This window comes from Dendropsophus ebraccatus, chromosome 2, assembly GCF_027789765.1.
Source record: "Dendropsophus ebraccatus isolate aDenEbr1 chromosome 2, aDenEbr1.pat, whole genome shotgun sequence".
Classification (NCBI taxonomy): domain Eukaryota; kingdom Metazoa; phylum Chordata; class Amphibia; order Anura; family Hylidae; genus Dendropsophus; species Dendropsophus ebraccatus.
In genome coordinates, this window is record NC_091455.1 from 40,020,583 (window position 1) to 40,045,403 (window position 24,821).

Sequence of the window (24,821 nt, forward strand, 5' to 3'; positions counted from 1 at the left end):
TACAACACCTGATAAGCACTGCATGTAAAGACATTTTTTTCTGTAGAGTACCCCTTTAAAGAAGCCAAGGATTACTGCACCATGAAGGGTTCTGTTCACATTAGAAATCAGTTTTACTGTGACTTTCAAAAAGCACTGGAAAGGACACTTAATAGGAAAGTAACAACATAATTGTAATCAGGACGCAATAAAATGCTATTTTAATTGAACGTGCCATTTCTCAAAAGAAAAAAAGAGATATCACTGGGTTGGTGCTGGCGCATACATCCCATCTTCTGCAGTTTCTCCCTCTGCAATTAGGCTGCTCAGTGTACTGGAGACGAGCCCAGTGCCCCCAGTTCACCCATATCTGCCCAGTGCACCGAGCAGCCTAGGTGCAGAAGCACAGATGACAGGAATCCCTTTAGAAAAGTGGTACAATCACTTTGATTTCATCCAGTATAGTGGTCATCTCTGCTGTATATAAATCTTCCCCAATACCTATGTTAATCTTCATTACATTCTGTGTTGCGGTTTTAAAGGAAATTGTCGTCTCCTTGTTTTCATTTGCCAGTTAATACATTTTATTATTGTCAATTTTATGCCACTTCAGTTTCTGCGGCGTGCAATTTCCATATTAATGGCCGAGGAGGCGACATTTTTCATTGCATCTAAGGCTCGGGGCCTAGAACATGTGTGCCCAGTATATCTGCCTGGGAAACATCTCTGTCTAAATCATTTGCAGGATCTCTTTGCATTGATAAAAACATTTACCAGAGTGAGCAGGAGGCAAGGTTACTCCTGTCCTCAGTATGGGTGGGGTATTGCAGCTCAGTTTTATAGAAGTGAATGGAGCTGAGTTGTAATGCAGCAAAAGACCTGAGGACAGGGGTGGCGCTGTTTTTTGAAAAAGGTAGCTATGTTTTTTTCAATCCTGAAAAAACCCTTTAAACCACTACAAACCACACTGAGGTTCCTTTTATTTTCCAGCTACAATGCCATTCTAGTCCTACTGCTTGCCCACATGCCCAACATTATGTTTACACCCCATAGCTACTGCTGTGTGGATCAGGAGTCACTTTCGCTATGCCTACTGTATCTATAAACCGTTCAATTTAAGGTACATAAAGTTACATATAAAATTTGACTTTATTAGCTATGGGATGCAAACAGTAACATGGTGGAGGGAGCAGAACTGCACACCTGAGAAATGGCCGCCTGCTTAAAGGGGAACTATCAGTAGGTTAGACAAATGTAACCTGCTCATAGCCCCTTATTGCACACAGGGAGCTGAGGATGACAGTATGTGTCTTAACTTCCTCCTCTGCACTGTTCCTGTGCTGTAAGCAGTGTAATTCTTGGTCTGGAGCACCGTTAGGAGCACTGCCCCACCCCCAGAGCATTGATCGGCTTGGCGCTATGGGGGCGGAGCAGTGCTCCTAACAGTGCTCCAGGCCATAGATTACAGGCTTACACCACGGGAACTGCGCCAAAGAGGAAGGTAAGAAATAAGGGGCTATCAATTTGTCTAACCTGCTGATAGTTCCCCTTAAAGCAGCATCACACAATTGTTTATAGTTTGTTATTTTACACACTAATGTTCTTAAATCAACTAGTTTCAGAAAGTTATATGGGTTGGTAAATCATTTCCATTTAAACGTCTTCCAGTACTTATCAGCTGCTGCATGTCCTGCAGGAAGCGGTGTATACTTTCCAGTCTGACACAGTGCTCTCTGCTGCCACCTCTGTCCATGTCAGGAACTGTCCAGAGCAGTAACAAATCCCTGTAGAAAACCTCTCCTGCTCTGGACAGTTCCTGACATGGATAGAGGTGACTGAGAGCTATGTGAATTGACTGTATACTTGTGACTTGATTATAACCAAAGTGACATTTATCACTAATCTTTTGTTTGTTTGTTTTTTTAAATTTCAGGAAGACAGTGACAACAAAAAAAAGTCTAGGAGTTTTCTTCAGGGTTCCAGTGGTGATTAACTGCATGAAGGGAATATTACACGCACAAAGGAAACTTAAAATAGGAGGCTCTGCTAGACGGAGGTAAGATACTTCAGTGTTTAATGGCTGGGATTGGCTCATTCTCAGTGTCTCCATCACAGAATACACATGAATCCCTTCCCTGGTTAAGTGGTACACATATACCTGGCCATCCTGATGCTCATCTGCCTGTTGTGGATGCATTGGGTATAGACTGATGCCACCATGGGCATGGGTTACACAGTTCCATACACCATGAGCTGCAATGCCCTGTGAGATCTGACATCTTCCTATTAAAACAGTGGTCACAATTTGTGTTATAGTGCTGTTCTATGGAATCATACCAGATAGGTTAGCCTTGCCTCCCTATTCACATTAACTCGGGAGCCCATGCCTGTATTCCGTATACTTCCTTGGACCACTAACAATTGTAACACTCAGTAAGACCTGGCCCCGGCAGTTCCCCGTCCCCTGCTCTGCTCAAGCACTGATGTACTGTACATTGCTGTACATAGCAGGGTCCCATCCCCTGTGTGTACTGTATATTCTTATATACAGTACCCAGGGGGGGAAGCTGCCTGACACAATCACTGTTCTAGAACCACTTGTAATGATAGCAATCACTGCTCCCTGTATAGAGACAGCCGCACATAGCGATCGTGTCAGGCCGCCTTCCCCCCGGGTACTGTATATAGGAATATACAGTACATAGGGAGGAGGGGACCCTGCTTTGCAGTACTTGAGCAGAACAGGGGATTGGGAACGTGTCTTTCCTTTCTGCTACCAGTCAATGGAAATGCTTATGTAAATTAAAAAAAACTGTATACAGTGAAACTTTGAGTTACAAGCAAGGTTCATGCCAGGAGCTTGCTTGTAATCCAAATTACTCATATATCAGAGCAGATTTTCCCATATGAAATAATTCAAGCAAAGACAATTCGTTCCACAATGCAAAAATAAGGTAGGTAAGGTGTTCTGTATCAGTAAAGAAGGGGTTAATCAGTTAACTCTTCCTCCAGACACAACTCCACAGGTGGCTGCAAACCTGCTGGTTGTTGGTACTAGTGCAGTGGCGGGAGATGTCCAGATGAGGCACTGTGGAGTTAAAGCACTCACCACTTGGGTCATATCTGTGCATGCAGTATCTTGGCTGCCTGAACATCGGAGTAGGAGGGCACTGCAGCCTTGCAGCCGATGGGGGCCCAATAATAACTGTAAATGTTTACTGGGCCTATTACCCGGCCCGATTATCGTTTAACAAGGGTTAACGTTGCTGATGTCCTTGCAGCCCTTGCTTAAACTTTATACATTACCTAGCCAGGCTGCAGGGCTCCTCTTGCGGTCTTCTTCTCCCCGGGTCCCGCTCGCTCCAGCTTCAGAGCGGCTTGTCTGAGCTGACAGGACGCTCAGCCAATCACTGGCCGCGGCGGTCCTGGCCAGTGATTGGCTGAGTGGTCTGTCATCTCATACAGGCCCCTCTAAAGTTGGAGCGCGGGACCCGGGAAGAAGACCGCAAGAGGAGCCCTGCAGCCTGGATAGGTAATGTAAATCATCAGCCACGCACCGCGTGGTCGGCACTCAACAATTATAGGTTCAAACCTATATCAACGATCAGCCGATGATCGTTATCATCGGCTGATCGTTCTATTTATTACATGGAGCGATATTCGGCAGATTATCGCTCCGTGGAATAGGCCCCTTACTCACACTCAGTCCTCCGGCAGCGGGGAGAGGATATAAGGCCAAGCTGCCCGCTTCCACAGGAGCATCTCTGCAATTCTAATTGCGGATGCGGATGGCACCAGAGGAGAACCGGAAGGCAATGGATCACTGAAAGAGTTGACCAGGTATCAGTGGGTTAAAATCAGAGGGCTTTCTACCAAGTACAGTATCAGGATGGGGATACAGGGGGCTTGTATTACCAAATCTTACTTTTTTTTTTTTTTCAATTGTTAGCTTGCAAAACACTCTCTGACTAAGAACCCTATTACACCAGCAGAATCTCTGACAGATTTTTTTGAGCCCAAGCCAGGAATGGACTATAAACAGGGAACAGGTCATAAAGGAAAGATGGAGATTCCTCTTTTCAAACCCATTCCTGGCTTTGGCTTTACAAAAATCTGTCAGATAATCTGTTGGTGTAATAGGGCCCCTAGTTACTTGTAGTCCAAGGTTTGACTTACATAGATTTATTTTAATAAAATTATATTACAAAGTAATATAACTTTCTTAAAGTAACGTTTTAGCAAAAAAAAAAAAAAATCCTGTCACCGGAGTACTCCTTTAATCTAACTCCCAAACTAAATATGAATCCTGCATAAAAATTCATCACCTAACAAAATAACTTTTTTTTCCTTAGAACTTTCTTAGCTTTGTTCTAAATGCCCCAGACCAAAGTTTATTACACATACACAGACCCTCCTATACTAAGCGGACCGATCAATCACTATGACAAACAACACAAACCATATCCCGGCTTAACTAAATGATACAGTAACTTGCATCAGTTACCCATAAATATTAAAATGAGTAACATAAATTGTTGGCGGCCATTGTTTAAAGGGAGAAAAGCCACGGGATATTAAGACGCGAGAGGCTGATGCAATGAAATCCATTAGCCGTCCATCAGACATTAAAAGAGAGAATGTTTGAAATGAAAAATTAATTGCAGCTTTAGTTTCGCTGCCTTTTCTCTTTTCTCAATGTGTCTGGTGTAAAATTTGTAATTAACTTTTCAATCATTTTCTCATTTATTCTGGTACCTGGAATAGCATTTAATGTGCCGAAAATAGAGCGATATTTTTCCTAAGAGAGTTAAGGGAAGGAGATTAGAGGATTCATCCTGTAGTGACTGACTGATTCCTTGCACTAAGCCGCCATTTCACGTCTTACAAAGAATTTAATATAAAGAGAGAATTCCTTTGTAATGTGACCATCTCCACGAACAGAATTGACTTCTGGCACTTGAGAAGAATAATTGCCCTGGGTCTTTGTGCTATTTCCTCTTCTTTTTTTTTATTTCTTCTTAATATAAAATATGATTAAGAGCTCAGATGAAAGGGAATTTGAGTATTTAGTGCCTACAATTATCAGAAAATACTTAGAATGGAAATTTTGATCAAATGGAAAATATCATTGGCCGCGCTATTATCCAAAATACGGGTGGCTGCATGGTTACTGCAGACAATGGAGAATCCCCAGGAAGCGATAAAGTCACAGTAATTTTTAATTTTTTTTCGACCGAGGATGGGAACAGGGTGTTACTTAGCACTTGGTGAGCATTTCTCTCGGCTCATTCTAGTGATCAATCAGAGTCTGAAAATGTCAAAAGTTTTTTTTAAGGTTAAAGGGCCCACTTAAAGGGAATTACTTTTGTATTTCATTTTAGTTTAAGGCTATGTTCACACTTTGTATGAGATTGGCTGTTCTGTGACCCAGCTGAGTCATGGAACGGAAGAAAAGATCATCTCAGCCAGTACCGGCTGGATGATCTTTAGCACCGCTGAATTTAGATGCGGGCGCATCAGTGTACGCCCGCATCTGAATTCCCTACTGTGAACGGGATGTGAACGGCCGCATCTGAATTCCCTGCTGCACACTATGGAGCGTGCGGCCGTAGAAAACTGACATGTCATTGAATAGCGGCCGCAAAAAACTGACATGACATTTTCCCGCGGCGCCACTAGGGATCACTCTGGCCGGGATTCCCTCAGCCTTCAGCCCAGCATAAGTTCCGCACTATTTACGGCCGTTGCAACAAGGGCCGTGAGTAGTACGGAACTTACGTTGTGTGAACATAGCCTAAAGGAAACCAATCATTCCAAAAATGCATAGAAAGCTATATGTACGGTGTAATGCAAAGGTGTAACTGACACCTATGAGCTCACCATATAACACCCTGAAAATGACGTTTGTAAATGACAACTAGTCATGTGGGCGTTCCTTGGCGTCGAACTAGTCACGGATGGCGCACTTCAGTTGGATGTAATCCCGCCTCTCTGGGAGCATCAGCACACAGGACTGGCCCCTCTGTGACGTGCAGCAGGTTCCTGCATTAAGAATAAAGCCCAAAGGGGTTTCCCTGGGCACCAACACTCCCAGAGGGGCGGGAAAAAAAACTTTTCTGGGGGTATGTGGAAAGTTCACAGGTGTCAATTACACATGCAGTAGGCTTCATTACAACATATGCATAGCTTCCCAGCGGACGATTATCGTTCGCATAATCATTAACGATTAACAATCTCAAACGACTGCTATTGCGAAAGACCTGAAAACGTTCACTCATTTCCATGGAACAATAATCGTTACTTATGATCGTATTTGCGATCGTTTTTTCTTCGCTATTTCTTCGCTATTGCGTTCGTATCTATTGCGAGCGACCGAACGACGTCTTATTCAATGCGAACGATTTGCGAACGTTTTGCGAATGAGCAACGATAAAAATAGGTCCAGGTCTTATGAAGCGATTAACAATTTCTCGTTCGGTCGTTAATCGTTAACTGCATTTCAACCGAACGATTATCGTTTAGATTCGAGCGATTTAACGATAATCTGAACGATAATCGTCCGGTGGAATAGGGCCCTAAGAGTGAATGGTTTGACATTTCATGGTGGACACTCATGGTAGAGATAAATGGATGCGAATCCAAGGACATTAAAGGAAACCAAAGATCACCAAACTTGCTATAAACCTAACAAACATTGTTAATAAAGCTTCTAACACAGTGCCCAAGCATATGCGTGTTTCCCGATGATTGGTTCCCTTTAGGCTACAAACCCACTTGCCGGATCTGCAGCGAGTCTCCTTGCTGCGTTTTTGCAGCGAGACTCGCTGCAGATCCCAGCCCTATACTTTCATTAGCAGAGAAACTCGCAGCAGGGATGTACATCCCTGCTGCGATTTTGTCTGCAGCCCGCCCCATTAACCCCCTAGCCGCCGGACATTATACGTTACCGGGTCCCCGTTCCTGCTTGCTTCGGGGCTCCCGGTGTCTTCACGGCCCGCCCGGCCAATCAGTGCGCTGCCCCGCCGCACCCCCCGGCCGCATGATCGCCCCCAGCACCCCCCGGCCGTACGATCGCCCCCCCTGCAGCCCCCGGCCGCACAATCGCCCCCCCGCAGCCCCCGGCCGCACGATCGCCCCCCCACAGCCCGGGGGGTGCGGGGGGCGATCGTGCGGCCGGGGGGTGCGGGGGGCGATCATGCGGCCGGGGGCTGCGGGGGGCGATCGGGGCTGCGGGGGGTGATCGTGCTGCCGGGGGATCGGGGGGCGATCATGCGGCCTGGGGCTGCGGGGGGCCGATCGTACGGCCGGAGGGTGCGGGGGGCGATCATGAGGCCGGGGGCGATCGGGGCTGCAGGGGGGGCGGGCAGGATATACATTACCAGGTCCCCGCTCCTGCTTGCTTCGGCGGCTCCCGGCACGTTCTGCCCGGCCAATCAGTGCGCTGCCCTGCTGCAACGCACTGATTGGCCGGGCGGGCCGTGAAGACACCGGGAGCCCCGAAGCAAGCAGGAACGGGGACCCAGTAATGTATAATGTCCGGCGGCTAGGGGGTTAATGGGGAGGGCTGCAGACAAAATCGCAGCAGGGATGTACATCTCTGCTAATGAAAGTATAGGGCTGGGATCTGCAGCGAGTCTCGCTGCAAAAACGCAGCAAGGAGACTCGCTGCAGATCTGGCAAGTGGGTTTGTACCCTTAAGGACGCTGCTCAAGCGTAGTAAGAGCAATTGCTGGAGGGTTGTGCCTACAAATGTGACAAGGCATTGGAAGTAAGGAGCTCTTGGATCAGGAGCCCATTAATATATCGAGTAGGCCTTTGAGCAAGAGGCTAAAGGTGGGCATACACCTTCAATAACTGCCGGACGAACATTCGTTCGGGCCAACAGTTATCTCTTTCATCCCCATCCCCATAAGCATGAATCTGTGACACGGCCAAACATTCCTATGTTCTCTATGGAAAGGGGTAAGCTGCATCCAGGCAACTCTGGTGGTAACTTATCTCTCTAAGAACAAAGGGGCCAAGAAGTGATGTCCCTAAGTCTCCCCACCCAAACATAAGTGCCTTTTGTGAGTAAGACCTTCTTGAGTCCAGCATCAAAAACTAACTGTGTATGCATTTCTTTCAGTGCCATATCCTCCCAGTCAGAAAGTCACCATCTGAGGCCCATAGGGGTTATGCCACTCAACCTACACCCAGCACTCATGGCATATATCCTGGCATGCTACGCCCCTAATCCCTATACATGAACTGGAGGAAAACATCCTTTTCCCTACAGATGATATCCACCTCTTACCATGCAGACGGCTTTATTACTTTCCCAGCGATCTTTTGTGTTCTTGCACTTTGCCCATCTAGCTCTCCTTTTGTTTCGTACAAGTATAATAAAGTGTAGATAAAGTTTTAATCTAAAATTGAACTTTGCGGCAATGAAATTCCCATCCTTCTTGTCTGATGGATGTGTTTAATCCATTTACCAGTTATGGCAGTGAAAACAAAATCTCCGTTCTTCCCACCAGAGATTTCCTATTCTTCTGTTGTCTGTTTGGAGTAAAATACTGAGCGGAGTGGATAGCTATGAATATGTGCCAAGCACCTTAGAGTATTGTTCTATTTTCTACTGATCGCTGAATTATGTATGAGATTACAACAAGTGTCTTTTCTGATCATACAAGTGCCTGAGAGTTTTATTAGAAAATTATTCCCATGCTATCATGTACTCCAAACATTTTCCTAAAGGAGGATCTTGTCCTAGATTGAGAGCAATTGTGCATTTAATCTTCAATACATGACATATGGTGTTTTCATTCATTTTTATGCCGCCACTTGAGAGCATGTTAGGGCACTTACAACCGCATTTAATATAGTTTGTTCATCCAGTGCAGACTTAAGTGTATGATAAATGAACCTGCAAGGCTTACAGTCAACATAAAGCCGCCGTTTATGAACAATTTCCCGTAAAAAGGATAGATGCAATAGCAATGGTGAGGAGGAATGAAAAGAACTGCTAATTGAGTTTTACTCTATAAGCAAATAGGATGTGAACGGAGGAATAGAATATCCAATAGAGGGGAATCTGACAGCTCCATCACTCGGACCCACTCATTACATTACCACCTGAAGGTCTCTTCCAACTTTGTCTCTTATATAGAATTACTTTTATGCGCAACTTGTCAAAGAAACTTGCAAACGTAAAACTAGGGAAAGTACATAGAATGGAAGGAAATAGTTCAGAGTCTTAAAGAGAATCTGTCAGCAGTTTTTGGCTATCGGAACTGCTGACAGCTCCATAAAGTAGTTAGGAAGGGAGTGGAATCATACCTTAGGTCTCTGTCATGCTGTTCTATGCCCTGGCCACCAATGCCGAAAGAGGTGAGATCTATTTGTGATTAAGTTCTATTCATCTTCTGTTTCGATGGCCATGGCCGCGAGCCACTTTGTGGTCAGCAGCAACACTTGTGTCCCTGGCGCCTTGCATCTTCCCCCGATCCTCTCATGTTTGTCTGCTCTCGGCTGATGCTGATGCAAATTTAAAAGGCCACTGCACCATTAATTTGTGCAGGTAACTGGCCTTCAATATTTAGCCAGCCTCTTTTTGGGGGTCATTGACAAATTTTTAGTGCCTCTAGCTCAGGGGTAGGGAACCTTGGTTTCCCAGTTGTTGCAAAACTACAACTGCCAACATGCCTGGATAGCCAAAGCTTTAGCACACGCCTCTTAGGGTGGAATTCCTCGGGCCGATGGGGGCCCGATAATACCTGTAAACGAGCACCTATCTGCTAGATCGGCGCTCGTTAACTGGCCCTATTACACGGCTTGATAATCGTTTAACAAGGGCTGCAGGGACATTGTTACCGATGTCCTTGCAGCCCTTGCTTAAACTATATACTTTATCCACGCTCCAGGGCTGCTCCTGCGGTCCGCTTCTCCCAGGGTCCTGCGCGTGGATAGTTAATGTATACAGTCAGTCGCCGGCCGTGCACCGCTATTACACGTAGCGGTGCTCGGTCGGCGCCAGACAAATATAGGTTCTAACCTATATCAACGATTAGCCGATGATCATGTCATCGGCTGATCGTTGTATTTATTACACAAAGCGATAATCGGCAGAATCGGGCCGATTTCGGCGATTATCGTTCCGTGTAATAGTACCCTTAGGCACACACCTCTTAGTGAGTTTGACCAGGGAAAAGGAGACAGGGCCTAATTAAAGACTGGCGTTCAAGTATGCCGGTCTTGCTAAATCTTCCCCTTATACTTCTGCCGGCTGTACCCCCGGTTCTCCCGAGATGCCATTCAAATTCAGGGTAGCTTCACACGTACCCTACGGCAGCGGATTTTCTGCTGCGGATCCGCAGCAGATTTGACTGAATGAATGAACACAGCATCAAATCTGCACCATCAAATCTGCCGCAGATCCGCTGCGATCTGGTACGTGTGAAGCTACCCACAATAAAATTCACAATGAAGAGAATGGTAGTGTGCGGGTTCCAATTCAAAGGGGAGATTTGGATACCCGTTCTTATAATCAAAGGGGGTCCCAGGAGTCAAACAACCCTTGAAGCAGCATCAAATTATGCTCCAGTCAAAGAGACCCCAAACACTCCTAGTCATGAAGGGCTTAAAGGTTTTCCTAATATATCACTTACAATAAATATGGCAAATGGGAAATCCTTGTTCTTGAGAATGATTGACATGTCATAAAATTCAACGAGACTCTATTGTGGAGAAGATGATAAATGATGGAATGTTCTAGTTTTGGTTTATAGATCATAACAGTAGTGAGAGGGAATCCTCTGGAGGTGCTGGGAGAAACAAGACACAAGCGCTCAAATATCATTAGATGTCAATTTTATTGACTACAGCTCCATGTTTCAGGACTGGACCGGCCCTTAATCAATCTGAGGAGATGTGTAATACAGGAGGAGTTCATGGTATACATGGCTACAATTACATCAAAGTCTTCTCCTTTTCCATTACACATTACTCTTGGGCATCGTTCTGTGGCTCACCTCTTCTCGAATTTCATCGGTGTGCTTTGCAGGAAAAACCCTTTAATTGCTTAAATTATTTTATTTATTATTTTTTTATTTAATATTTTATTACGTTTATTGTTGCTTTATGTGACTTTGTTTATGTGACTGCTATGAGTTTTTCTTTATTTGGTTTGACAGAGGAAAAGATGAGACAAGTATCAACAGCGAAAAAGCAGAAGCCCAAATCATTGACCTTATCAGACGCATGCGGGAGAGAACCAGCCATTACAAGGATAAACTGGCTGATGCGGACAGTTCATCGGCAGAGCCAAGCCCCACAACAAGTAATTTATAGGGTATTACTGGTTTAGAGTATGGTATTAGATCCATTCAGCCATCAGATTGCAATTTATACAAGTGTGAATAGTAGAGCAATATAACTAGTGTCGACAATTGTTAGGCAGTGCCCAAAACCCAATGATCTATGAGCTTTGAAGAGGTTGTCCAGGGAAAAAAAATCACTTCTCCCCTATTCGCCGGTTGATCTAAAAACTGGCTTCTTTCTTCCAGAGACAGCACCACTCTTGTCTCCAGGTCAGTTGTGGTTTGCAATTAAGCTCCATTCACTTTATTGAAACTGAGTTACAAAACCTCACGCAAATTGGAGACAAGAGTGGTTTTGTCTCTGGAAGAAAGTGGCCGTGTTTTTCTAACACCGAATAACCCCTTTAAATATTTGCATCAAAAAGAAAAATCATTTGTGCATTGAGAACCAATGTTTTATTTTTTTGTTACCAAACTAAGACAAGTGGACCATACAATGTAACCCCCAATACTAAACAAAAAGTCCCCAAATTGTCTCCAATATAAAATGTTTGAATATTTAGAAATGTGTCATCTAGATTTTTATACCGATCATCAGACACATGTCCTAATCTGTTTGTGTTTTCTGATTGTAATTCTTATACTTGATTTTTTTGTATATTAGTATGAGGACAGCCATATTGCCTGAGCTCTCTACGCAGCACATAGAGATATGCTTTTAAAGCAAACCCCTTGGACATAGGATACAATAGGCTGAAGCTGACTTTATTAACTTCCATGGAACAACTTTCTATGCATGCTCTGTGGCCTTTGAAGTGGCCGTTGTGCAGAAAGGGGAGGTTGAGCTCTGACCATCATCTACTGTGATTGACCTGATCTAATCTATATGTTGTCACCTTTTTATTGTAAAAATCCATTGTTGCACCTCATTCTATTCATGTGAGGCGGAACACAATGGGAGTCCATTGGTGCACTGGGGGAGGAGTCCATTGGTGCACTGGGGGATCAGCCTGCCTCCAGTGTACCCGACCTGCTAAATAAAATATACTGAAAAACGGACATATCTGAAGAATGGTGCTCCAAAGGACACGACTTGAATCAGCATGGTGACACACCGATCAGAGAATATAAAAAACTTCTAGCAGCATATGCGATGATCAATTCCCCCTAGGGTCCATTTACACAGAAAGATTATCAGACAGATTATCTGCCAAAGATTTGAAGCCAAAGCCAGGAATGGATTTGAAAAGAGGAAAAATCTCAGTCTTTCCTTTATGACCTGATCTCTGTTTATAGTCTGTTTCTGGCTTTGGCTTCAAATCTTTGTCAGATAATCTTTCTGTGTAAATGGGCCCTTAATAGGCAAATGTATGCCAGTAGGTTGTTCTTTTGGCATACCCATGGCCAGGATACTGTGGGACCAAGAACTTTTTTGAAACCTAGATGCCTTCTATAAGTAGTCTTAGGGCCCTATTATACGATTATTGTGTGAAAAATCATTATATTGTTTGAATTTAAACGATAATCGTTCTGTGTAATTGCAGGCAACGATCAAAAAAAACGTTCGTATGTCATTGATCGTTGATTTAGCTCTGAACCTAAAATTATCGCAAATTGTTCACTAATCGTTTGCTAATCGTTCACTGTAATTCCACATTCGTTCGCTCAAGTTCCGCATTTGTTCACTAATCGTTCAGTGTAATTGCACATTGTTCATTGTTTTGCTGGGACCAGAAGGAATAAACGATCATAGTAACGATCGCAATAACAATCATAGTAACGATCGTAACTTACAACCATCATTCTGTGTAATATGGTGAATAATTTCAGGTTAATGATAAACAATCTCGTTTGCGATCATTTATCGTTAGTCATAAATCATCAAAAATTACTAAGTGAAATAGGACCCTTAGGGAAGCAAGGCCATACTAGATAACCATACTAATAAGCATGTAGGACTGCGTGATATTACAGTAGATACTCCTTTTACAGCTCCAGTTAAAAAGAAACCTTCAACACCCCCGCCGCCACCACCACCACCACCACCTCCTAAAGAAGAAGAAAAGACTGAAAAAGATAAGGATGTTGAGAAGGGAGCACAACCAGAAGCTGAAGAAGAACCGTACTGTGATATGCTCTGCTGCAAATTTAAGAGACGTCCATTGAAAAAGTACTTAAGCAAATTGAAGATCCCTGACTCCATTGATGGATATACAAGTAGGATTTGATGTTTTAGGGTCTGGAAATCTTAACCATTGTTAAAGCCTTAAGGTCATTTTAGACTAAAAGATTTTTACGTGAACCTTTTATTTGTAGATATGGTTCATGTTGAGCAGATTTGCCCAATTGTTTGGGTTTGGCAACGTTCTCCGACCCCAAACACTCATCATTTGACTCCTGATGTTAGGAGAAGTTGGGTGCAGTGCCAGGGGACCCAGGAAAACATATGCATGTTTTCCTGGTAGACCTAGGGTGGCATCCAATTTCTCCAGACACCGGAAGTAAAATGCCTAGCGTTCGGGTTTGGAGACTGTTGCCAATCCCGAACAATTCAGCAAGTCTACTCAACAGTAAACACGGTGCACGTTCATGCTCAGTACAGTCTCAATATCAAATATATACCATAAACTCTAGAAATTGCAATGGGTGCCATACATCTGACGCAATAGTTCTAGGCTATTTTCACACTACATGAACACCCGGCCATTCCGTGACCCCGGCCGGGTCACGGAACGGCCGGTCTCAGCCCAGATCATCCCGGCCGGTACATAAGTACCGGCCGGGTGATCTTTCCGGCCGCGGACCTCTGTGCGGGCGCATCAGCGTGCGCCCGCATCAGAGCTTCACTGTGTGAACTGACACGTCAGTTTTTTCCGGCGCCGCATGGGATCCCGGCCGGAGCGCATACGATGTCTGTACGCTCCGGCCGGGATCCCATTGAAAATAAGGCTATGTTCCACCCCCTCAAAAGTACGGCCGTAGTTCTGCGGCGAGAACTGCGGCCGTAGTTTTACGTAGTGTGAACATAGCCCTAGGGTGTATTATCAAGATATGGGTTAATATAATTTTAGCATATAATTATTGGAATCCAACAGAAGAAAAACTCTATATACTGTATATATATCTCTATAACTCTAATATTTTTGTCTGTCACATAAGTAAACAATGGGGCTGATTTACTAACACTTTAAAGTCTTTATGCTGTCGGTTGTATCTGTTGTTTTGCATTAAATTCATTAATGTGGCGTATGCCCTTAGTAAATTTGGAAGGTTTTTAACAGGACAAAACTAAAACCCAACCATCCCGCCACTCTAAAAGTGGTTGTCAAAAAATTTGCTTAGTAAATCTGTCAGTTGTGGCAGGTTTTAAAGGACACTCCCATGTGACCCACTTGGTGGGTTTTGAATAAAAGTTACAGATTTGACAGGTTTTTGGAAAAATTGTGCCACACACCTTTAGTAGATATGTTGGAACACCAAACTGACTGGGAAATGGACAAAAACCAAAACGGGAACACGTTAGTAAATAAGCCCCATTATATCAAAAGAAATCAGTAAACAAGATATACAAAGAGGAAAACATACAGGACATCTAAAGATATACAAAAACCACATTTTATATAATAAATATATATATTTAAATGTTTATTGCTGAGTGGACTTGCTGAATTGTTTGATATTGATATGTTTGGGTTCTGCAACGTTCTCCGAATATATATATATATATATATATATATATATATATATAGTTGTACATAATATATATATATATATATATATATATATATCACTAATATAAGGTGTCACTGATTTCCAAATCAGGAGACTACCAAAGATTTTTTTTTTCTTCTGACACCCTCAGCACATTATACACATATACGTTCCTATGTTCACCTATCTTTGACAATTTATAAAATAGCCACCTGTAAAACGTATTGTTATTGGCGATGACTAGCAAGGTCACAAAGTGTCAAAACTGTTACCTGAGTAATCCCGACACTTGCACATTGTAGATGAACATTGTGTTTTTTTCCTAGATCCATTATATCTGTTCTGGCTGCTGATTGTTGCATTGTCATTCAACTGGAACTGCTGGTTTATTCCGCTGCGATGTGTATTTCCATATCAAACCTCTGACAACCTGTTGTACTGGATGATCATTGATTATACGTGTGACGCTTGTTATCTTTTGGATATTTTCGTCTTCCAGCCACGTCTCCAGTTTATAAAAGGAGGTGATATAGTAGTAAGTATAACACAGTAAAAAAAGAAAAGAGACAAAATGGTGTCTCCCAAATAATCTCTATAGAAGTCATTTAATGTTTCATGGATTTTCTTGACCTTATGGGGCAAAACTAAAGTTTGCGAGGAGAACAGGAAAATTCTAAATGCTTCAGACTTTGTTGGCACTATATACATATACAATATTCTTATTACTAATCAGCAAAGAACAGGCGGCACTACGGTTCAAGTGAAAAAGGTGCTTGAATTATTCACCCATCAACGTCTGATGGCCCCCCCCAAACCCACCCTACCTCTGGATACGGCCCTCCATACTTAACCCATCCTGCCGTTCCCACTCCCCATGCCATCTGCGCACTCAATTTACAAATGAGCGGAGATGAGTCCAACATCCATAGGAAAGCACTCTCCGTGTCGGGACCGGCAGTAGGATGGGGTAAGTATGGGGTTGGGGGCATATTGACCATTCAAATTAAGGGCTATGTTCTCACACAGTAAAATAAAAGAAAAGTACAGCTGTGATTTTCAGTTAAAATAAAACAACAGGTATAAAAAAGCCATTTTTTGCTAAATAAATAATGAGCACGTTTATTATTTTGACAGTCGTAATCAATTATGGCCATTATTTGTTTATATGGTGCGTGCACTGCCAGCCAATTTCCCATTGATGTTAATGGAACCAGGGCCGGCTCCAGCTTTTTGTGGGCCCTTGGGCGACAGAGCCTCGGCGGGCCCCTTTGAGGAGCAAATCATGGAGAGACAGGCGAGGAAAGATTTGCAGCAGAAGAAACATGCGGCTGCTGCATATCTTTCTCCTCCTGTATCTCCTGATCTCTGCAGTAGTCAGGACTCTGGAGGAGCCAGACCCAGTCACAGGATTATATATATATATCATGCTGGTGCTGCTAGTTCTCTAGTATACAGCTCCTTCTGTGTGTGTGTGTGTGTGTGTGTATATATATACATACACACACACAGAGCAGGAGCTGTATACTAGAGAACTAGCAGCACCAGCATTATATATATATATATATATATATATATATATATATATATATATATATATTTATTTATTTATAATATGAACATGGTGAGACCTCTAGTTCTCCTATATACAGGCCCTGCAGTGATATACAGTGTGTGTGTGTGTGTATATATATATATATATATATATATATATACACACACACACACACACACACACACACACACTGTATATCACTGCAGGGCCTGAATATAGGAGAACTAGAGGTCTTACCATGTTCATATGATAGGAGATAGGGAAATAGATAGATAGATAGATAGATAGATAGGAGATAGATAGATAGATAGATAGATAGATAGATAGATAGATAGATAATAGATAGGAGATAGGGAAATAGATAGATAGATAGATAGATAGATAGATAGATAGATAGATAGATAGATAGATAATAGATAGATAGGAGATAGATAGATAGATAGATAGATAGATAATAGATAGATAGGAGATAGATAGATAGATAGATAGATAGGAGATAGGGAAATAGATAGATAGATAGATAGATAGATAGATAGATAGATAGATAGATAGATAGATAGATAGATACAGATATCTACTTGTTTTGTGTATAGAGGTCCTGCTGTAATATATATATATATATATATATACATATCCTGCTGTAATAGATATAGATATATTACAGCAGGACCTCTATACACAAAACAAGTAGAAGAACCAGCACATACAGGACACTTAGTTTGCAGAGCCTACCTGCTGCCCTCTATCAGGTCATGTGTCCGATCACATGACCCGTGACATCATCAAAGGTCCTTCAGACTCAAAGGTCCTCTTTCCTACTCGGCTGTAGGGAAGATTTGTGATGGAAGACAGGTGCTCGGGGGCCCCAGTATGGATCGGCGGGCCCCTAACTGTCACATGCGGCCTCTAGGGGCCCAGTCCCCTTTGTTACTACACTTTTTTTTCTTTTTTACTAACAAAAAAAATGTAGTAACAAACGGGAGTGGGCCCCTAGAGGAGCTGTGGGCCCCGGCATTTGCCCTACTTAGCCGGGTGCTGACGCCGGCCCTGAATGGAACACATTATCACCTTGAGGCCATGTTCACTGGAGTACCGGCCGGGTGATCATAATTTCTGTTGAATTGGGATGCAGGCGCATCAGTGCGCCCCTGCATCCCAATTCACCGCTGCACACAATGGAGCCTGAGGCCGGAGCCGCACTCTCCATTGTGTGAACTGACATGTCTGTGCGGCCACAATTCAATGAATAGCGGCCGTAGAAAACTGAGATGTCAGTTTTTCGTGTGGCCGGATGGAATCCCAGCCGAAACGTCTACTATGGGGGAGATTTAACAAACATGGTGTAAAGTAAAACCGGCTCAGTTGCCACTAGTAACCAATCAGATTTCACCTTTCATTTTCCAATCTGTGAGGAATGAAGGTGGAATCTGATTACTAGGGGCAACTGAGCCAGTTTCACTTTACACCGTGTTTGTTAAATCTCCCCCTATGAGTGCAAACTCGTATACATGCAGAAAATGACCCAAACGTAGTCACCAGCTGACTACCTTCCAGCCATAGAGTCAAATGGGGTGCATACCAATTCTTGCACAGAGACATTGGTGCCCAGTTTTTACAGGGTGTTGACATATCGATGCCTCAGAAGGCAGAAACATACTGTATAGAGAATTTTTTTCTGATGTAGCAATATCCACAACAAATCTGCCCTGTGTGGACATACCCTTAGGCTAGCCATACACTTTAGGGCTATGTTCACACTACGTATATTTCAGTCAGTATTGTGGTCCTCATATTGCAACCAAAACCAGGAGTGGATTGAAAACACAGAAAGGATCTGGTCACACAATGTAGAAATTGAGTGGATGGCCGCCATTTAATGGCAAATATTTGCTGTTATTTTAGAACAACGGCTGTTATATTGAAATAATGACAGTTATTTACCGTTATATGGCGGCCATCCACTCAATTTCACCATTGTGTGAACAGATCCTTTCTGTGCTTTTAATCCACTCCTGGTTTTGGTTGCAATATGAGGACCACAATACTGACTGAAATATACGTAGTGTGAACCCAGCCTAGATGGTAGTTTAGAATGAGCAGAGATTTAGGTGAGTAAATTACTAGCTATACTGAATATTAATATGTTTCTACATGTGTATGATAATCTGCTCAGCTACTCCTAACCTATAACATGTTGCCCGCAGGTTGGACAGAATTTTCAATGTTACAGGTTCCCTATAGAAAACCTAGATCATTTGAACAGTTAAAGCTACAAGATGCAACCTTCACTCCAAACCAACCTAGGGCACCCATCTGCATCCTGCCGAGCACATTCTGGGCAGCATAAACTATGAGGATTTTATAGCCCCCATCTACCTAAGCTTTAGCAAACAGGCTTGCATTGAATTTGATTGAAATTACTCAATGATATCAAGCTAATAAAAAAATACATATATATATTTCTCTAATTAGACTGAAAGAAAACAAACAAGGAAAAACTACTGGGAATCTGCAAAGTTCCGGGTAAGTAACCTCTGTATAATTGTTAGTTACAGGTATATAAACCATAAAGGGAACAGGTAGCCAGGAGAGATGGGGCTTGAGTTTCTTTTGGATAATCCACCTTTCCTAAAGGTCATCAAGAACCTGCTACAAATAGAAGCATAGAACCTCCTACACCTTAACATTTTGTTGGTAAGCAGCAAGTTTGGCCATCAGCAAGTTGTATGGATAAGTGCTGAGTAGCATGTAGTAGTGTTGGTAAAGTTGTACTGAGGTAGCGTAGTGGAGAGGAGGGTTCCGTGAGAGTCTCAACCCAAGTAATAATGTGTGTGGAGTATATAGAAGAATACTTTTAGGAGAAGAAGAATGAGAAAAAAACCTGTGCCTGTGTATTGACCTGTGCCTGTGAGTCTTCACACCACCTTATGCCCACTAGTGTTGGCTGAACCGTACTAATGGGGGACACAGGCCACAGACCTTGTTAACTGGGATGAGCAGAGTGCTGAGGGTTTCCTGGCGGACACTCGCGCTGCGAGATGGAGTTCACAGACTTTTACAGAAACTTTGCTCCACCCGGATCAGTTCCTAGCTCTTTGGCTTTTTAGTGGATTCTTTCCTGCACTTTTGTATCTCCTAGTCCACGTCGTGGGTTAAGGTGATCTGTTGGCTAATCCTCTCCTGCATCATGCAGGATATAGGCACTGAGCGAGAAGTTTGTAACAGAGCACTTTCCTGCGTCATACCCATGCAAGGTACTGACTAAGACTACTACTTTTCCTGTCTCTCGTGTGACTCACTTCCTATTCAGCATGTAAGGTGCGCTGTGGTTGGGTGGAAAGAGTGCAACAGAAGAACTGAGAGAAGAGGTGATAGGACAGAAGAAAATAAAGATCCTACTGGTCCACACAAACACAATAAACCTTTGAAACACTTCAGCTGTGCAACTTCCACATATAATATAGCAACATCTAGTGGTCATCTCTAAATACTACTTTGGCTGCAATAAGACCACAAAAAGTACAGACTTTTGCAAAGGGTATGAACAACAGTAACACCCTTAGTGGGACACCACAGGTGGTCTCATGTGGTCCTAAAATGTCCCAATTGTGGCATTCTCAATTTTGGCAAAGATAGCAAAGTAAAAGAAAAACATTCTGATTAGTGTTGAGGGAACTTTGAGCACACTTGGGTTCATCCAAACCCAAGTGTGCAGCATTTGATTACCAATGGCTGCAGAAGTTGGATGTAGCCCTAATGTTGCCTGGAAAACATGGATACAGCCAAAGGCCATAGGTTTTATCCATGTTTTCCAGGACTCCTTAGGACTGCATCCAAATTCAGCAGCCACTGTTACTCAAACTCGGATGAACCCGAGCATGCTCAAAGTTCTCTCAACTCTAACTGGTACTCTCACTATTAGAGAGATTTATAACATTGGTCATTATGGCAGCCTTATAATAATCACTGTTTTTCTTCCTATCCATACTATTAGAAATATCTTCTGCCAATATACTGTACACACCTTTGGACAGGGGCGTAACTACCACCGTAGCAGCCATAGCGGCTGCTATGGGGCCCGCTGCTTCAGGGGGCCCCTTTGTCCCTACTGCTATACACTGGGCCCCCTGAGCTGTCTTCATTTGCAGCACCAGGTGTCCAAGCGAGCCTACCTGGTTCTTCAAATATCCCTTTAACTGCAAGCAATCCTAAAACCGATTGCAGTTATGACTAGACTTGAAGACTTAGTGGTCGGTAGGGAAGGGGGGGCCTCATCAAAAGTTTGCTATAGGGCCCAGCCATTTCTACGCCTCTGCCTTTGGACCTGCATCAACCTTAACTTGACAGTACATATACGAGGCCCGACCCATTAACTCCTGTATATCAATGGTGACACGGTAGATTAATAAATAAAACCTGATTATTCAGTCTGTTATTGACTATTCACATCTTAACATACAGATGTTCATGTGTTAATAATCAATTAGAATTACACATCTAATAGCAATAGCAGCCAGCCTGATTGTTGACAGTAACAACTGAAAAGAAAATTGTTAAAACAAGCTAAAAGAAAGGTGAAAATTAAATATCATTAACATATCTAAACTCCATTAAAATGCCAAAGTAAGCAACCAATGAAAGCAAGATTTTATATTTCCCTGAATAATACAGATGATCCGTGTCCTCTCCTGACCTGTACATTTAAATAAATTCTATTGGAACATCTTTTCTTATAGCTCTGTACTATTCATCTCTAGGAGGAAAGTGCGGCTTGATTAATAATCATCTGTCATGTGTCAAGGTGCTTAAGGGGATCAAACATAGGTAGCACCAGAGAACAAGCTGTATCCCTTCTGGAGGAGGGTTACTTAGCATATTTTTCCCAGTTAAACATTGTATGGCCTATAAGACACTGATTTGATTCTCTCTTCAAGGAGAAGAATTACCCCTGATGAAGATTAACGTATTCACTGAAATGCGTATGAGTCTTGTTTGTTTCACATGCTACTCAGTACAGTGACGTCGCTCAGGACTTACCTGTTCAACAGCATAGTGCACCAAAACTGAAGCGGAAATCTCCCCGCTTACAGCGCGGCAACCAACAAGGACTATGGAAGATATCTAAAAGTTACAAATGTCCTGACAAAGGGGTGGCTCCTTAAGACCACCAAAACCACTATATTAAGGGGCCCTTTCAGTCAATATGCGACTAAATTACGAGTCTAAGGACATGACCAGGGAAATAGCAAAGCAAGGTATACATCCACAGACAGCTGTTTCGGGATGTTGCCCCTCATCAGTGTGGAGCAGGATTCTGGCTAGTGGGAGCAAGGCCTAGTAGAGAGGGAACAGATCTCAGGAAGACCAGCCAAAAATAACACTGTCGGCTGCTGACAAGAGATAATGGGGCATTTATCTAGTCTGGCATTACTAATTCCTACCACGTGTTCTGTGCCAGATTAACTGAGAGGTGCATATAAAGCCTCAGAGACCTATGCCAACGAGCTGGCGCAGATTTCCCCCATGATTTACAAATAGGTGTAAATCACGATAAATCAGGTGCAGGAGGACACGCCCCCTCTGCACCAAACAGGGAATAGAGGCAAAAAAAAAACAATGTTTGCATCAGCAACAACTTTAAAGGGGTAGTTCATAAAAAAAAAGCCATGGAAACTATGAAGATAATATTGTTCTTTCATATTACATGGAAATTAGTTCTAGTTTCTCAAACCCCCACCGATCTTACAGGGGTTGTTCACTTTTTTTTCTTTCAAATCAACTGGTGCTAGAAAGTGCCAAGATTTGTAATTTACTTCTATTAAAAAAAAAACTCAAGTCTTCCAGTACTTTTCAGCTGCTGTATGTCCTGCAGGAAGTTGTGTATTCTTTCCTGTCTGGAGAGCAGGAGAGGTTTCTATTGCTTCTGCTCTGGAAAGTTCCTGTCATGGACAGAGGTGGCAGCAGAGAGCACTGTGTAAGACTGGAGAGAATACACAATTTCTTGCAAGACATACAACAACTGATAAGTACTGGAAGACTGGAAATTTCTTTAAAAGAAGTAAATTAAAAATCACTTTTTGGCACCTGTTGATTTGAAATAATTTTTTTTTGTGAACTACACCTTTAATACATCCCCCATGAAGAGCAACTGAAGACATTGCAAGGTGAGAATATAAATGCATTTAGAATGCCATATGTGAAGAACCCTCCACAAGAAAAGAAGATGGTGTCAACCAGATCTCTGCTGGTGATATAGTTGTAGTCCCCTGCAAGAAGATATACACTGATATACACTTTTTAATAAGTTGTATGTATTCAGAAACAGGGGCAGCACATTTTGAGGCGCTGCCACCTCCTTGTTAGGTCAGCAGTGAGACCCCTATTGGTCGCAATATGTGATATGACCATAACATAATCACATTTTCGGGTCTCTATTATGGCCCCAATATTACCCAGACCACTAATAGAAACTTAGGTCACCATAAGATCCCAAGGACATCTACATCTATATGTTTCTATATATCCCCCTATATGAAAGCGACCTGAACGACAAATGTTTACAGCTAATTAAGGGGATAATACTAATGAAAATGATGCGGGATGTTGAGCAAATCATTGCGGCTTCTTCAGATCATTTACAGGTTAATGAATTGACTGAAGCTGCCGGTGTGAACATCAGAAATATATCAACAGAATGTCATCCGCTTGGTTTAATTGGCGCTCTAAACAGTGTTGTGTTGTTTCACAGCTTGATGTAGCATCTGTGATACCACTTGATCTCCTGTACGTCATCTTCGGCTACAGACCATTGTTCAGACTGAACAGGATGTTAAAGGTAATCTAATGTGACTGCTTATAGACTGCCTGCTAGCCTAGGCTTTAATTGTACTTTATGAAATGTTTGTCATGTGTAGAATCTGTAGAATAAAGAAATCCGCTACCTACCATTGTGAACAAGTTCTGACAGGTGGGGTACAGGCGTGCAGCATTGTGCCGAGTTGTTTCCGCTCAGCTCTGCTTGGAGGGCAGTACAAACCTATACAGATTGACAGGAAGAACGGTCTAAAGAAGATGGAGATGCCATATGTATATTCTTTTTATTCTTTTAGGAACAGGCGAGGAATTTCAAGCTGAATCTGCGCTTCATTTTACCCATATTGCGCTTGAAATTCCGCCTTTAAAATATGTACAGAGCAATTTCCCATTGAGTTTAATCTGTTGTTCAATCCGCTTTCCGTCCAAAGAATTGATATTCTTTGGGTGGATTCCACTAGAGAAATCCCATAGAAGCCATTGGTGCTTTGAATTTCCACTTTCCGCTCAAATTCCACTTGAAAAAGAAGAAATTTTCCTCCTTAATTCCTTCCCTTTTCCTCAGAGTGAACATTAATGAACACCCTTAATCTTAACTAATGTAGTATCGTAGTAATGTATCGTTCATAGACCCGCTCCAACGACCGCTCGTTAACGAGCACTTAACGATTTTTTTAAGCGAACGATAACACAGAATACGTGTGGGAACGTGAACGATATCTGTAGTGTAACGATTCTTTTGCGGTCGTTGCATCGTTACATGGTCGTTTAAAACGTGGGGAAAAGATTAGCAAATTATTATTGAAAGACCAACGATTTTTTTTCGACATGTTGAAAAAAATAGTGAACGGCTCAACGACGATTTCGCTGTTGTCATTCGCTCGTTTACAGCTATTCCACAGAACGAATATCGTTAACGAGCGGTCGTTTGAACGATTTTATGAATGATAATCGTTCGAAAAAGTTCAGTGGAATAGGGCCTTTATACTTGTAGGGCTCGTCCAGTTAAATATTTTTGCTAAGGCTATGTTCCCACAGCGTAAGAGACCGGCCGTTCCGTGACCCGTGACACGAAACGGCCGATCTCTGGGGAGGATGATCTTTCGGGCTGCAGAGTTCTGATGCAGGCGCATCCGTGCACGCCCGCATCAGAACACTCCACTGCACGCTATGGAGCAAGTGGCCGGATCCGCTCGCTCCACAGTGTGCATTGACAGGGTTTTCTACGGCCCCTACTCACTGAATAGCGGCCGCAGAAAACTGACATGTCAGTTGTCTGCGGCGCCACTAGGGATCCCATAGACAGAAAGGTAATGTATATTTTCCTAATAATCACGGCCGTTGTGTAACGGCCATGGTTTTACGAAAATATACGTTGTGTGGACATAGCCTAATACAGTAAATTTAGCAAACTTGTCTCTTTCTCCTGATATGCAACTCTGTCCAGGTTACCGACCATCACTCTGCTC

General features: G+C 42.9%; 1 protein-coding gene across 6 annotated transcripts in view; it reads left to right on the forward strand.

Moving 5' to 3' along the window:
* Positions 1-24,821, forward strand: part of CNGB3 (cyclic nucleotide gated channel subunit beta 3) — a 105,450-nt gene that overhangs the window by 27,132 nt on the left and 53,497 nt on the right. For all 6 annotated transcript variants that reach the window (XM_069957402.1, XM_069957404.1, XM_069957405.1 and 3 more), the window contains exons 4-9: positions 1,913-2,035; positions 11,151-11,296; positions 13,269-13,493; positions 15,314-15,522; positions 19,012-19,062; positions 23,288-23,374. In XM_069957402.1, coding sequence (XP_069813503.1) covers positions 1,913-2,035; positions 11,151-11,296; positions 13,269-13,493; positions 15,314-15,522; positions 19,012-19,062; positions 23,288-23,374 — 841 coding nt within the window. The remainder of the gene's footprint in view (positions 1-1,912; positions 2,036-11,150; positions 11,297-13,268; positions 13,494-15,313; positions 15,523-19,011; positions 19,063-23,287; positions 23,375-24,821) is intronic.